General features: G+C 49.0%; 1 protein-coding gene across 2 annotated transcripts in view; it reads left to right on the top strand.

Moving 5' to 3' along the window:
• LOC118792197 (coiled-coil domain-containing protein 85C-A-like) overlaps positions 1-15,287 on the top strand; it is a 45,839-nt gene that overhangs the window by 27,772 nt on the left and 2,780 nt on the right. Inside the window, exons 2-3 of one of the 2 annotated variants that reach the window (XM_036549964.1) lie at positions 3,892-3,971; positions 10,768-10,872. In XM_036549964.1, coding sequence (XP_036405857.1) covers positions 3,892-3,971; positions 10,768-10,872 — 185 coding nt within the window. Of the gene's footprint in view, positions 1-3,891; positions 3,972-10,764; positions 10,873-15,287 lie in introns of both variants that reach the window. The other variant, XM_036549963.1, reaches the window with a different exon arrangement.

Genomic DNA, 15,287 nt, shown 5'->3' with positions numbered 1-15,287 from the left:
TTTTAAGAAGCTTCAGGAGTTCATAACGAGTTGATCATTTGAATCAGCTGTGTTGGAGCAGGGAGAGATCTAAAACATGTAGGACAAGGGGTCCTCCAGGAGAGGTTTGGGAAACGCTGCACTAGACCAACACTAGGTACACACCCAGAGTTGTGGTTATGGTCTGGATTGTAACCTGGGGTGTTGATCTAAATTATGCCTGATTGTGGTCTTGTTGTGGGTCAGGTTGTGGTTCTGGTCGGGGCCCATGTTGTGGTTCTGGGTGCGCTTCTGGCTGGCGATGATACCGTGGTTCTGTTGTTGACACGGTTGTGGTGGGCCCGGTCATGGGGAACTGCCTCCTAATCGGATTGGGAGATTGCTGTGGGTCAGGTGACCAGATGTAGTTGGATTAGAGGGTCACAAGGAAGGGAAAGAGGATTATGGGCCGCCAGCCTCAGATCGCTGGGCCATTACTTCTGAACGGTCCCGGGTTCTCCTCACTGGAACAGCCTCTTTCCACTGTCATTACCTTCAAAGGGTGAATTAGGAAGTGAACAGCCACTTTTGTGCACTGCGGTGGGCCTGCCTGTCCAGCACTGGGAATACTCCGTTGTAGAACAGCGACCCCTGGTGGTGGGGATGGGCTGCTGGAATGTGTTGGCTTCAGCAGGGGCCTGTTTGAGCGAATGGGCGGGGTGATGATCTGTTTGAAGGCTGAGCGTGCTCATTTGGCGGAAGGACAGTGCCCACTGGAGCGTGTGCCGCGCGCTGACTCATTCCCCTGTGGGCGCTTTCGCCCCTCTCCATCACGCGGGCGACTGTGCGTCCAATCCCTCCCTCCATCCCTCCCTCTGCTGCTCCCAGCCTCCCTCCCTCATCGTCCTTCACTCCCTCCATCCCTCCCTCCGCTGCTCCCAGCCTCCCTCCCTCATCGTCCTTCACTCCCTCCCTCCCCTCCCTCTTCACCTCCTTCCCTGTTTTCCCTCTCTTTTACCTCTTTTTCCCCCCCATTCTTGTCCCTCTCTCTCCTTCCCCCCTCCTGTCTGTGTCTGTCTGTACCCTCCTCTGCCTGCCTTTCATGCCACTTCGTTTTCTCTTCCATGCCGTTTTATTATGTTTCATAAGAATTTGAATTTGACTCATTTCACTTCATTCAGTTTTTCCTGCCGCTTTATTAGGTGCGCTTTATAAATGTCCTAAGGAAGTCATGCCTGCTGAATGACGAAATTACATTGTATTATTACATTATCGCCATTTAGCAGATACTGTTGTCCAGAGCAACTGACATAGGTTACAGTTTTATGTGTTATTCATTTATACAACTGGATATTTACTGAGGCAGTTCTGGGTTAAGTACCTTGCTCAAGGGTACAACAGCAGTGCCCCAGTGGGGAATCGAACTGGCAACCTTCCAGTTATGAGCCCCCGCTCCTTACTACTACACCGCGTTACAACATGAGGTACATGTACTTCCCGCCTTCTCTCTTTTTTTTTACCCTCCAGCTCCTCCCTAATTCTGTTCTTCATCTTATCCTCTCTTTCTCTCTGCCTCCCTCTCTTCATCCCTCCTTCATTGCTTCTGTTCCTCTCAGTGACACAGGTAATCCCGCTGTGTTAGGTGTGTCTGCCGCACGTCCCTCCCTCTATCCCCTTCGTACCTCAGCTCCCTAAAGAAATGCCCCTGCTCTACTGCGCTGTGCGTTCTCTCCCCCGCCTGCAAATCTCTCTCTCCGGGGGGGGAGAGACTTTGAAAGGCTCTGCCTATCGCGCCTGTTCGCCCGTCTCGTTTCCAAAGGAGCCTCTCAGGTTGAAAGCTCTCCTCGACGCGCGGCTAGGCTGTTTGAAGCCGCGCCGGCGATCCGGGTGCTGCCGTCCTCAGAGAGGGCCGGTTCTCGGCGGTGATTTTCGGGAGGGGGGCGGGGGGGCGTGGGGGGGGGGGGTGCCTCTCTCCTTGGGCACACGCTGGGAAGGCTGCGGGGCTCATTCCTATTCCTCGCCGCTCGCCAGTTCAAAGGCTTTCTGGGTAGCGAGAGGTTCTGTGAGCAGGGTTTCTATTACCCTGAGATAACTCGGTAGAAAGGCATGCTGGGAATGCTAACAGAGTCGCACCACACCGTGGCGGAGGCAGGCAGGCCCAGGATCCTCTCTGAGCCTGAATGCTTTCCTCACAGATGTGTATGTCTCCCATGTGTCAGACAGACTGCCTTCGACACCACCGTCCAGCTGCACTCTGATCTTTACCTCGGCTGTGGGACGTAAGAAAAGGAAAATGCTTCGCTAGAGTGAACGAAGATAAAGCATTATAACGTTTATTGCACTCTGAGACTGAGGCTGAACACAGCATCACACTTATGCGCGCGCACACACACACACACACACACACACACACACACACACACAAATGAATCCTGGTTCCAAGCCACAACACCCAATGACACTATAAATGCAAAGTGTGAACCAGAACGCCTGTTGTGTTTTTACAGCCTCCAGAAAAGTATGACAGTCTTGGACTGAAGCATGCATGGGTCATCAGTTGGACACATGTCTTTCGCATAACCTTTCACAGGAGCGGTGCATGCTGGGTAGTGGTATTAAATGTCGGATTTGTGGCTAATTGAACAGCAAGCGGTTTCAGGATTAAGGCTTTGGACACCTTTCATTGCATTGGGAGGTCGGCGACAATGGAAAATAACTGGAGATTAAAAGTGAAAGCTGCCATGAGAGGGGAGATCTATACCATTCATGTAAGTTAAGCCAAGGTCATAGTGTTATGAGGCCCGCCACCAGGGGGGAAATGGTTTACACTGGACCAGAAATGGTCTACAGCTGTTGCAATGAATGCTGGCCTCAGATCTGTCCTAAAAAACAACCTCGTCCTACCTGTTCTGTCCCAGTGAATGACGTCCATGTAGTCTCTGCGCTAGTCTTTGTTATACGATTGTAAAGACAGCCCAAGTTAGCCCCAGTGAGATTACAGTATAATTCAGCAGCGGTTTTGCAAACAAATATTTTTTTTCACCTTTACCGTAGTGTGGAACCACATCAAAGAGTGTTACCTTTTTCATTAAACAATGAAACGAGTAAGGATAATCCTCAATTATTCCATGGTTTCATGGTCAACTCTGTTGTAATCAAAGTCCCAGAATGCATTTTGCATTTCAATAAAAGGAAAATGCTCAGACTAGCCTGATGTGTCTGCTGTGGACTGGAGGCAGAGAGCAGCAGTGTTGAAGAACTTCCATGTAAAAGTATAAAAGCAATATGTGTAGTCCAGGCTACCTAAACATGCTTTGAGGGTCTCAGATTAAGGTTTCAGATAATTACTGGCTTATTACAGGTAGTCAGAACTCAGGTTTCCACTCACTTGTCTTCCTGGAAGGGGAGAACATTGCATGAAGATGCCTTTAGGTAGAAACTGCGGAGCCAATGGGAGGGTTCTCTGCTTCCGAGACAATTTGGAGCACTTCATTTGAACATCAGACTGGAGGGTAAGGAGCAACATGAAAATAATGTTGTTTTTAAGTTTAGTGTCCCTTCAGGGATAGGATTGGGGTTAGAGGTTAGGGTTGGAGTCAGGGTGTGGGTTAGGGTTGGCGTCAGGGTCGTGGGGTTAGGGTCAGGGTCATATAATTTCTGGTGGTTTAACCAGCTGTACAAATGGTTAAAACTGTAACCTATATAAATCGCTCTGGATTAGAATGCCTGCTAAATGTATAAAGTCATTTAATGTTTGGACTTACTAAAACAGACCTTCATGTCTGCAGCAAAACCATTCTTAGTTGTTGACCAGAGGAAAAAGAGGAACTGGTTTGTGGTATTGCTTATCAGTTTAAAAGAGGATTATGAGTTTCCAAATGTTTTCTTTGCAAATATGAAACTGACACCTATTTCCTTGTATGTCTTCCCCAGATCCATCATCAAATTACATCCGACAGCTGGAAACGAAGGTCCGTATCTTAGAGGATGACAAGAACAAGCTCTTATCTCAGGTAAGGCCGCACACACACACACACATACACACACACGCACACACATAGGCATACAGATACATACACACGCACACAAGCATACACAAACGTATACACACAGACGCACACACACAAACAGACGAGTGTATACACACACAGATACACACAGGTGCACACACACAGATACACACACGTGCACACACACGCACACACATGTCCGTGCACGTGCGCACACACGTGCAGATGTGTGGGGTGGGCTCTGCAGCTTGGCTGGTCCCCTGTCACTGTTAGCAGTTTAAAGGCACACGGTGTGTTTGTCATGTGGAATGCACACATGTAACGGTGCTGGGACTCACTGCACAGAGCCCGAGATGAAGCAGAGCCGGCCGTGTGAAGAGAGCCTGACGACGCAGCTATCGGAGCGCAAAGGACAGGGTGGCCGCCTGTGGCTTACGCACATACCGCAGGATAAACTGATTCAGGAACAGCAGAAAGTGGGGTGCGGTCCTGTCATTTGAAAGAGCAGCTCTTCTGTAAGGCGGCGCGGTCTGTCCGCAATACTAAGACGGAACATGGCCCTGGTGGTGCTGGCGGTGTGCCAGTACACCTGGAGCGACCTTGGCGTGACCTTGCCTCGGGCCATGCAGAGCGGACCATTTCCACAGCACCCCGTCCGCTGAGCTCTGTGATTTCTGCGAATGGAAGATAGCCAAGCCCCCGTGAGTTCGTTTCCCCCCTCCCTCTACCCTTCATCTTTGATCGGATTCGATCCAAACACCTTTCCGGTGCTGAATTTCAGCACCGATTGCGGATGTGAAAAACTTCTTGTGATAACATATTCCTGCACTAGTATGACTCGGGTCATCTGGGCAGACAGGCACAGAGATCCACCGAGCACATTTCAGCTCAGATCTAAAATAGCTTCGAAATATAATTGCGTTTTTGTGTTGGCATCACTTCTGATTGCCTCTAATTACCTCCAGTCCCTCTGTGCCTGCGTGTAGGCAGGGCCTGGCAACCTTTATGATATGTGTAATTAAAGAAGTGCAGTGTTATTAATTCTTCTCAAGAACTATGTAGAAATCGCCTACTGGTATTTCATTTTAGCAATTATAATTTACCCTCGCTTAAGAATTACTTTCAGGGAAGTGGCTGGCAGAGTTGTTCAGCATGATCAAAAAGTTAGCCCTTTTAAGTTCTGCCTCGCTTCTATAAAAGATAATGGCGAGCTTGTTAGTCATAATTACCGAAGTGAACTTTCTTGTCAGAGACAGTGCGTTTGCACACATTGACTTTAGCCGGTTAGCACACGCCATACCCTGGTGGCCGACTGACTCTGGAGGCACCCGAGGTGCCCGCTCAACTCGCCCCCCCCCAGCAAGCGCCCCCCCGCCCGTCTCCACGAGGCCCGTCTCCCCGCTGAGCAAAGCGCTGCTTACATTTGAAGGATCAGACACTCTCCTTCATAATTCATAGACGGGCCCAGATTAATATTTGAGAGAACCGGGGGTTCATCTAGAGTGCAGCGTGGCACCGCGCAGGCGTGAAAGGGATGCAAATATTTGTTCTTCAGAAGCATCCTAAAGGCGGCGGTGCCGTCCCCTGGAGGGGCGGTTGGAGACGGTTTGCAAGGGCCGACCGGGGAGAAGACGGCCTTACGCGGCCGAGCCGGCCCTTTCCACCGGAGGCAAGACCTTGTTAAAAAGGAGAGGCTCCTCCAGCATGACACTGCTGGTGCAGAGCTGTGTTAGCCAGCCCCTCATTACTCTACGCAGAACAAAGACGCTTCAGCCACAGAACAGCACGAGGGGGGTGTTTTTTTGAAGATGTAGTCTTGTATTTCAGAAGTCTCCTTGAACTAAACCGTCTTTGTCAGGATGTCTTTTCCTCTAATGACTTTTAAGTCTGAGGGTGAAAATTTTTAAGTGAGTTTGGTCCAGCTTCAAACTTGAAAATCAAAAAATACCTCTCACAGTGGAAAAGTAATGCTGATGCGGTACATTTGTATACCGAGGCATATATCCATCGACTGTCGACTCCAAGGTGGCGATTCTTCTTTTCTCATGACAGAGTGAGGAAAGACTGAGACAAAAAATCTTTTGAGAGGAAAATGAAACTCATACTAAAGAATTTTTCTGACAAAAAAAATCCTTAGGGAAACAGTCTCACACCTTCCCTTTAGGTAATGCTAATGAACTTGCTAAATGAAATGAGAACATTTTCAGTTTGACAGTCGTTTTTTGTGGTGTAGAGCTGGTAGAAGGTTTCTTTCTGTGGGGGACCTCGAACAGATGCTCTGGAACACAGGCAGACTCCAGCACCCTCCATCAATGGTGGAGGTCGCGACCTTGAGAACAGAAGGCGGGGTCGATTTAACCCCGCCCGCCGCGTGCGACCCGCCATAAGTACGGATCTCTCACACAGATGTCGTCTTCCCACAATCCACCACACAGTTCCATCTCCACACTCCGTGTAGACTGCAGACGATGATGCATGTACAGATGGCATCCTCATGTTACATATGAATTCCTGGTTTGGTTTTGTATTTTGTTGTGGATAAGTAGGAAGGCCAAATGTCACAAAAGCTAATGGCTAACTTTGGTCAGCTGCTGTTGGATAATTTTTCAGTCATTTATACAAGCAGCCTTCCCATTCCCATTAAGTATTATGTACAGTAGTTATTGTTACTGTTGCATATAAAATGGTTATTTTTGCTTGCTAATCTAAAAGAGTGTTAAACAGAATGGTTGCCAAACAAAATTTTGACAGACTCAGAGGAGCACTCATTTATGTTGTCACAAAAACACTTATTCTCATAATTCCCTTACCTCTTGGTCAGCAAGTCATCAGGTCTCTCTCCTTCCTATCTATGTGTCTGGTGCAGCTTCTGGAAGGTTCTGACAAAGTGAACCAGTTCAGTCTATTTGTAAAATGGTTTTGGTGTCATAGTCAGTGTTGTTCATTAATGTGGGCTGCAAGTCAGTCCTCCAATGCCAAATTTTCACGTTACTCAGAATGCTAAAAGAGGTAGGTGGTCAACAACAGACATTTAGATGTTTTTTTTTTTTTGCTTTAATGGCTTTCAGTTGTTGAAATATCTGAATAATGCAACAATGAGCTCTTGTCACGAAGACATCGCCAAATGTACAATGCTGCGTTTATATAACATAGCATCTTAATGCTTCTGTATACCGTGAGAGCTATTCATGAAGTGGTCTAATCTCACGTTAGCTGTAATCCTTAGAAGGGAACAATATAGGCAGAGGAAAATGAGGAGAACCACCCAGCATTTCAGAGCGCATAAGCGGATCCTCAGTGGAATGCACTTTACAAAGGGCTGGCGTGTTTATGGGTAAAGTCTGGCCCTGTGGTTAAAAGGAAAAACAAGCTGCCATCAGGGTAGTCTCTCTTTCTCTCTCGCTCTGTCTCTTTGTCTTTCATCACTTGATTGCTCGCTCTCTCTCTCTCTGCTTCTCTCTCTGCCTCTTTCTCTTCCTGTCTCCCTCCCTCTCTCACTGTTTTTTGCTTGCTTGCTCTCTCTCTCTGTATCTTTTCCCTTTCTGTGTCTCTTTCCTCCCTCTCTTTCTCTCTCTCTCTCTCTCTCTCTCTCACACACAAACACACTTGTGGCTCTTTGAGGGACAGCAGGGGGGACAGCAAACACAACAGGAGTGGACAGGGTGACAGCGCGTGCCATCGGGGACAGTTACACACCACCCAACCCCCATGCGGGTTTTTTTACCTTCCACCAATCCCCGGGTCATCCCACACCCTGTTCAAAGTCCCGAACGGCTCATTGGAGCCCCGAGTCAAACGAGTTCACGGGGCGGAGACACAGACAGGAGTTTCGGAGGGGAAGGTGCGTGTCAGACATGGCTGGCCCTGTCAGTGGGTCTCTCTCTCTGTGCCATGTGTAATTGCTGTTTCTGTTTTACAGATAGGACTTTTTCCCCAGTAGTGCAGGCTGAGTCAGACTCCTCCAAGTCCCAGCGCAGAGCCAGAGGGGATTCAGCAGTGAGGAAAATAGAAGCACAGAAACAGCTAAATAAAGAAATAAAAGGCACACTTTGCATCTGCTGCCTGTCTGAGTCTGTGCGTCAGGAGTCATATCTGAGGAACAGTGTGTGTGCCTCCAGAGACTCAGGCACTCACTGACACGCGCGCACACACACACACACATACTCAAACAACGTGTACACAACATGTACACACACACATGAACACACGCACACACACGCATACACATATTCAGTACCACTATCTCATCAATATCATCAGCGCATGCAGGGGTTGATTATAAAGGGCCTCTCTCTCTCTCTCACACACACATACACATATACACACACACACACACACACACACACACACACACACAGGCACTCTGCAGTGCTTCCGTGGCCAGAGCAGTCTTTAAGATGTGCCTTTGAAATTTATCACTGATGGCACCTCGTCTGCTGGGTCACATTTAATTGCCACTTACGGAGAGGTCTCCTGACAGCGGAGAGTGAGGAGCCGGCCAGCCTGCAACAAATAAAAGATGGCCTGAATCGCGCATTCCGCACACACGCTGTCAGTGTGCCTCACAGTAGGAGTTTGCTTCTAGGCCGATTGCCTGGGATAGTTAAGACCGCATGGCACTGCTCTCTGAAAAGGATTCATATCGGTCTATTTAAAAAACCAGAGTGGCATTCGTTTTCCAGGTCCTGATGCTGAGCTTGCACCGCTCTGGTGCTTGCTGATGAAGTCTCCTAACCTGACTGCGATGAGCCGCACTGTGAAGAAAAGGCTAACTAGCTTGCAGACATTATATGTTACATTATCTTATAGGCATTTAGGAGACACCACTATGGTGCACTGTCGCCCCAAGCGGGTGGGGGACGCCGCGCAATGCGTTAGGGCCTGTAACGGAAGCGTCAGCGCGCCTACCTTACGCAACCGCAGCTCGCAGCGTCCGGCTGGCTGTCCCGATAAGCCGATTCCTCATAATTAAAATATTCAATTACTCTAAATGAGTTAGGGGGCCTCCGCCATCCATCCTTGTGATGAATGGAGCGCGGTCGCAAGGTGACCTCTGTGGAGGCATTGCTGCACCCCACGCGCCCAGGCGGAGGGCCGCCATCTGGAAACAGGCCGTGTGACTGCTGCCCCCCCCCCCCCCACGCCGGGACTGCGATCTGCTGGATCCAGGATCGGCTAGTGATGCCTGAGCAATAAGAAAACGGCAGACTTATAGGAAATGGTAGTCCCTTGCTGACTTGGGAGTGCGTTAGGATGTAGAATTCCATTTCTTTTTGTATTGAAAGACAAGACAAAACAAACAGCTACCATCCCTTTCTTGGTCATTTTCATATGCTGTTTTTTTTTTTATTAATGATAAATTATTTTTCATGTAGCCAAGAGTTATCTATGGTGACCTTATCCAGAAACATTTTTCTGTTGCATTTAATTAGTTGAACAGCCTTGGTAATTACTGAACCATCTCATTGTGCCTTTCTGAAGGGTTTTCGACATCATTGTTTAGTGTTAGATTTGAACCCACAACCTTCTGGTTATGAGCCCGGCCCCCAACCTTTGTGCCTGTAACTCAGGTGAAAGGAGATGGGTGTGGACAAAGCATACCTGAGAGACAGAATGAAGCAGATTTCTTTCAACCCACATCTGAATTCTGAGTGGGTGGAGCTATTAATGGATGGGGTTGATGGTGGGTGGGTTGAGCTATTGGTGGGTGGTGCTCTTTATGGGTGGAGCTGTTGCTGGGCTGAGCTCTCAGTGGATGGAGCTCTTGGTGGGTGGAGGTCTTGGTTAACAGAGCTCTCCTTGGTTTATTTGTATTACGCTCAGTCAGTACCAGACAGGTTCACGGGGACAAGCTCAAGTGCATGACATTTGAAATGCTGTAAGAAAAGTGCTGGTTTCATTTCCTGGCTTCAGCTGGGCTGTGTTCGCAGGGCCTGCCGATACTGACAACTTTAATAAAGGAGGACTCTGCAGATCTTTTTGACCTCACCTTTTCCCCCCTCAAAGACAGCTGTGCTGCATATCTGCTTGTGGTCTGTGTGTTTAAGGCTGACCTGTGTGTGGGTGGCTAAGGGAGGTAACACAGGTCTGAGTGTTAGAGGTTTAGGGATGACCTGTGTGTGATAACTTTACAGTTGTGATGCTGGTCTCAGTGTTAGAGGCTGAAGACTGACCTGTGTTCTGGTCTGAGCATTAGAGTTTTAAAGCTGGCCTGTGTATGAGTGACTGAGGGTGTGAAGGCTGCTGATGAGTGCTGTGTGTTTACCATTTGCCTGAGAGGTTTATGGCTGATGGTGTGAAAAGTTTAAAGAGAGGCTGACAGCTCTGTGTGACTGGGGTCCAGTGAGGAGAGGGCATGAGGGGGTGAGAGTGATAGAGACACACACACACACACACACACACACACACACACACACAAACACACAAGCATACATACACAGCACACACAGGCAGGTACAGGACACACACACAAACACACACATACTCCCAGGTTCTAGGGCTCTTAGAGATCACTCTGTGTGTAAATCCCTGCTCGGCCTGTGGTTTATGGGCTGTTTATGGGCTGTTTACTCCATTAGCTCCATTACTCTGGGGCCCTGTAGGAGAGCAGCCGTCCGCTAATCGACCTCCTGACTGGGAAAGTAATTGGAGGGGTCAGGGCCACAGCTCTTACTTGTCATTATGTGTATTTAGATGTGCAGCGTGATGCCTGTAATTTGCAGCGACAGACCTGAAGTCCTCTGTGTGGCCGCTTTCAGGATCTCGTTTTTCATTCACGTGCTTTTTCCCCTCTCAGCAGTGTAACCCTGGAGACCTGAGGACCCTGCGGAAAGGCATGACCCTCTACCACTCCGAGTCACAGCTCTCATCCCTCCTGTCGCCGCACCAGGACACCCTCCACAACGTATGTACCCGAACTGGGGAGCCTAGACCTCATGACCTACTGTACATCACACCCTCTCTGCACCCCACCTCTCACCACATGGAGCTGTACGTCTTATGGTCCATGCGCTTATATAGCTTACAATTATACAGCTTGATAAAAGTAACCACTTATATCCAGCTTGCTCTCAGGTTAAGTACCTTGCGAAAATTCCCTGATTGGGTTTCAGACCTACAACCCTGTAGTTAGTGGGTGCAGCCCCCTGATCACAGTGCTACACTGCCACAGGATAGCCATTCAGTAACCGATCAGACGGTTGAGACCAAACTCACTGTCTTTTCCTCAAGGGCTTTTTGAAGAGTAAATTTCCGCGGCTAAAAAAAGAACCGTCAGTCCTAAAAAGATTTATCTCTTTGGAGCTGATTTTAATTTAAGAGCAATTAGCATGGACGTCCAAACAGAGTGCCCCTCACCGCTGGCCCTCCAGATGCTTGTAGAGAGGGAGAGAGAGAGGGAGAAAAAGCGAGAGAGGCAGAAAGAGAGGGGGAGGGCAGGAGAGAGACGTGCAGTTGTGCTCTCTCACAAACTGCCAAAGGAGCGAACCTTGCCGGTGGCGGAGAGACTTCACAAAATCGATGTGTCAGAGCAGAGAGGAAGCCGCGACTGCTCTGAGATCAGTCCGTCAGGAGAGCTCAGGTTACTGATGTTTGTGCTTTCTGGCATCCCGTCACTGCGGCTACACAGGGGCTATTGGCAAAGGTGATAACCGTTTTCCGGCAGTCCGAGGGGTCTCCTCGAACCCTAAAGGCTTACAGGCGCATGACAGAATTCACTCGCTGCCTGCTAATATAGTATCAGCTTCCAATCACTTCATCCCCAAAAACCCATCCGGGATTGCCTGATCCACCCCTAATCCTAATCCAAACCATTTTGTGTTAAGAGTTGGATACTGATTCAGGATCAGTACACGGGGAGCAGCCTCTCTTCAGCAGTCACTTATCCCCCCAGCACATGATCCAGGGTCATCTTACCCAGCACAGATCCTAACCATTTCATTTAAAAACCGGTTCTGATCCAGGATCAGTGCTTTGGGCTGTGGACTCATCTGTCCCTCAGAGGACTGGGAGATCTCGCTGAGCAGGCGCATTTAGGCTAGATTTGGGAAGTAGTGTTAGACTGAAACGGCTCTGGACTGAAGCGCCGCGAGTGTGTTTACTCACAGCTGGAGAGAAGTGAGGGAAAAGGGGGGGTGTTTGCCTGTTCCCTCAACGGAGCCACGGTGTTTGCTCGCCACATTCCAGCTCCTTTCATCGGAGTTAAACACCAGTCCCCGAAAGCCGTACGGTCCCGGCTGGGGGACCCCCTGTGTGCCATGCCTCACACATTTCCCTCACGGGAGCGAGCGCGGCCCACGTTGACACTTCCACAGCTCTTAACACGCCCGTAAAACGTTCTCGCTCACAATTCCCTCCCTGTTTTCCAGAAACGCACATTAGCAGGGGACCGATTGCAGCATCGCCGGCCGCAATTAAGACAAAGCGATTTGATTTACGGCCCGCGTTAACGACACCTGAGGTCGAGCCGCGGACCCGAGCCGCATTGCGTCACCCAATTACGCTCTAATCACTGACGAAAAACGGCGCTCCCTCCTCGTGTTTTCGGGCGGCCGTTTTATGTGGCAAAAGTGATTCCACCCCCCCCCCCCCATCTGTTTACAGTTACTTTGCAGCGCAAAGTAACTGTAAACAGAGTAACTTACGTTACGCTATATCATGTAATGTAATGTACATTACAGTACAATACATTGCAATACAATGTACATTACAGTACAATACATTGCAATACAATGTACATTACAGTGCAATACATTACTCCCAGATCATTCGTCCTTCCTGGTCTGGACTTAGCAGAGGTTCCGGAACTTTCCGTTCAGTGGCAGCTGGGACATGACAGGGCAGGAAGTGCCGTGGAGTCTCTGTGTGTGATCAGACTTGGCAGCTAAAGTTTGATTTATTAAGCGCTTTGAGGAGCCACCACAGCACAGTGCACAGACAGGTGTTGTGAATATTTTCTGCTTGAGCACTCTTGACAGGGACACTTATTTGATGCTGCTACCCTGCACTTGAGCTGTTCGTGTCGATTATGTTAAGTCTTTCTTCTCTGAGATGAAATCCCTTCCAAACAGATCTTCGATTGTCTTTTGAAAGGGTCGTAGCGAGCGCACAAGCCCTCCGCTCTGGCTGAAGGGAGTTCATTCTACTACAGACATTCTGGGCACTGCTAAAGCAGGTTTCGACTTGACTCTCCAGCTAGGCTAAAGGTGTCTGACCTCCATGAATTGCTACAGCCAACAGGGTATCCTATTGAGTCCTGACTGTTTTTTTTTTTTATCCTTTTACCTCTGGAAGTAGAGGAATTCATTCGTATGCTCGTGTTGATGGAGAGGGCCAGTGTGCAGTGAACCTAAGAATAGAGCCCATCTGTAGGCCACATGCTTTTCAGTGACGCAGCCGTTGCATAATGTGCAGGTGAAAGACGACGGCCTTACACTACAGAAGCATTTTATTAGCTCGATTTGTCTTTTCTCACTTGCATAAATAGAATTGCCGCCCTAGCATAATGTGTGAAATTAGTTTTGCTGTGTTCAGAATTCACCCCTCATTGAGCGTTGATATCCCTGGTCTGACTGCGTAGGGTGGGGCGCTGTGTACATTCATTGATCTTTATTGTATCTGGGTGGTCTGGTGGTGGGCGGAGATGATTATATTGACCCATCCATATGAAATGAGAATTAATTTATGCGCATGTTACCTGCTATCAACCCATACCCTCGAACAAGTGAAGTGATGATACCCATTCCTCACAGAGTTGTCAGGGGTAACCTGAGAGTCTTTAGCAGGAAGCAGATATTTTAGTCCCTCTTCAACCCTGACCCCCCTCCCCTCAGGGCACCGCAATAGGTCTCACTGGATCTGATGAACGCCTCTGCCTGGCCTAACTGTGCTCAGTCCTCGACCAGTGAGAAATTTATATTTTACATTCTTAGGTTTCTTACACCTAGTCTGTTGGCCACCGACTTCTGTCAGGAACATAAAAAATGTGGTCTTGGCCTTGAGTGGAAGGCCACGTACAGGCAGAGTAGAGGCTTTTTGCCAGGACAGACATCTCATGGGCATGCTTATGCCTAAATGGACAGCTCTTGCAGCTGTTCAGCACTAATGTCTCTCATTAGTTCCCTGGATTAATCTGATGTGGAGACAGAGCGTTCATCTGCATCCCAAGATGCTGGAGATTGCGGCTTGCACAACTCCAATCCTCAGAATTCCTTTTGTCTCATTCATGCACTTTAATGCTTTGACCTAATACTTTAAGACGCGGAATTCGCGTTATTGCCATTACGCAAGCGGGTCCTCTGATCCCAAAGATCAGGACAGGACCGCCGAGCCCTGAACTTTCTTGCTTTCCCGCCATTTTATCCCGTGAACAATCTTTAATGTTGTATTGCTTACGTTGCAGGCTGGCCCGCCTGTGCCGTGTAGCACTGTTCAACCTGCAGGTGGCAGTGTTGCTGCTTTCATTTTAATCTGCCGCAAAACACATGGCATCTATGTGGGCTCCACATCGTTATGGCTTATAAAATGTCTAAAATGGTGTGTGTGTTTGTGGAAAGTGTCCTCTTCTTAATTTTTGGTGACAAGAGAAATGAGAGTTCAGTTTCACATACTGAGGCGATTTAAAGGGTGTTTACTTGGGTCCTCAAGAGGAAGGCTTGTAAAATGCGCGCGTGTGTTTGTGCATTCAGAAGATTGTACATCTGTAAGCCTGCGTTTGGAGTCATGTAAACATGCCTCTAATTCAGCTTAGAACATGACGCTGGTGGCCGGGCCGAGAGGGTGGGGGAGGCGGCTGGCATCCATCCGCCCGTGACACTGAGACGGTCACGAACAATCTCCCGATGAAGCAGAGGTCCTGGCCCAGGCTGTAAGCAACAGGAACAGCATCGCCTTTTTAACGTCAGTCTCATTGTTTTCCCCCAAGCTGTGGACATAGAGCCCCCCTCCCCTGAGCACTGATCCTGGATCAGTTTCAGCTTTTTTTCCCTCCCTGCATAATGGTTGGGGTTATGTAGGATTAGGGATTTGGATTGCTAGTTTGGGGGCAGAAATTACCCTGAGCCTGGCTGTTGTGTAGCGGTATTGCTGAGCACTGCAGAGGCACAGAGGAATTCACTGACACAGGATGTCGGGAGCCGGCCCTGGCGCGGATCCACCCCGGCCCGGTCGGAGATTCAGAGCTTTGGCCTTGAAAGCTGTCTCCCCCTCCCCGGTGTCCCAGCATCCTCTGCATCAGACGAGGACGTGCCGTTTACGGCCAGCAGAATGAGTCACAGCGCTGAGGCCATTCAGAAAAGTGACGGGAATCTTCACAGGCGATTG

Source organism: Megalops cyprinoides, chromosome 17 (genome assembly GCF_013368585.1).
Source record: "Megalops cyprinoides isolate fMegCyp1 chromosome 17, fMegCyp1.pri, whole genome shotgun sequence".
Classification (NCBI taxonomy): domain Eukaryota; kingdom Metazoa; phylum Chordata; class Actinopteri; order Elopiformes; family Megalopidae; genus Megalops; species Megalops cyprinoides.
This window is presented reverse-complemented; position numbering and strand designations above follow the sequence as displayed.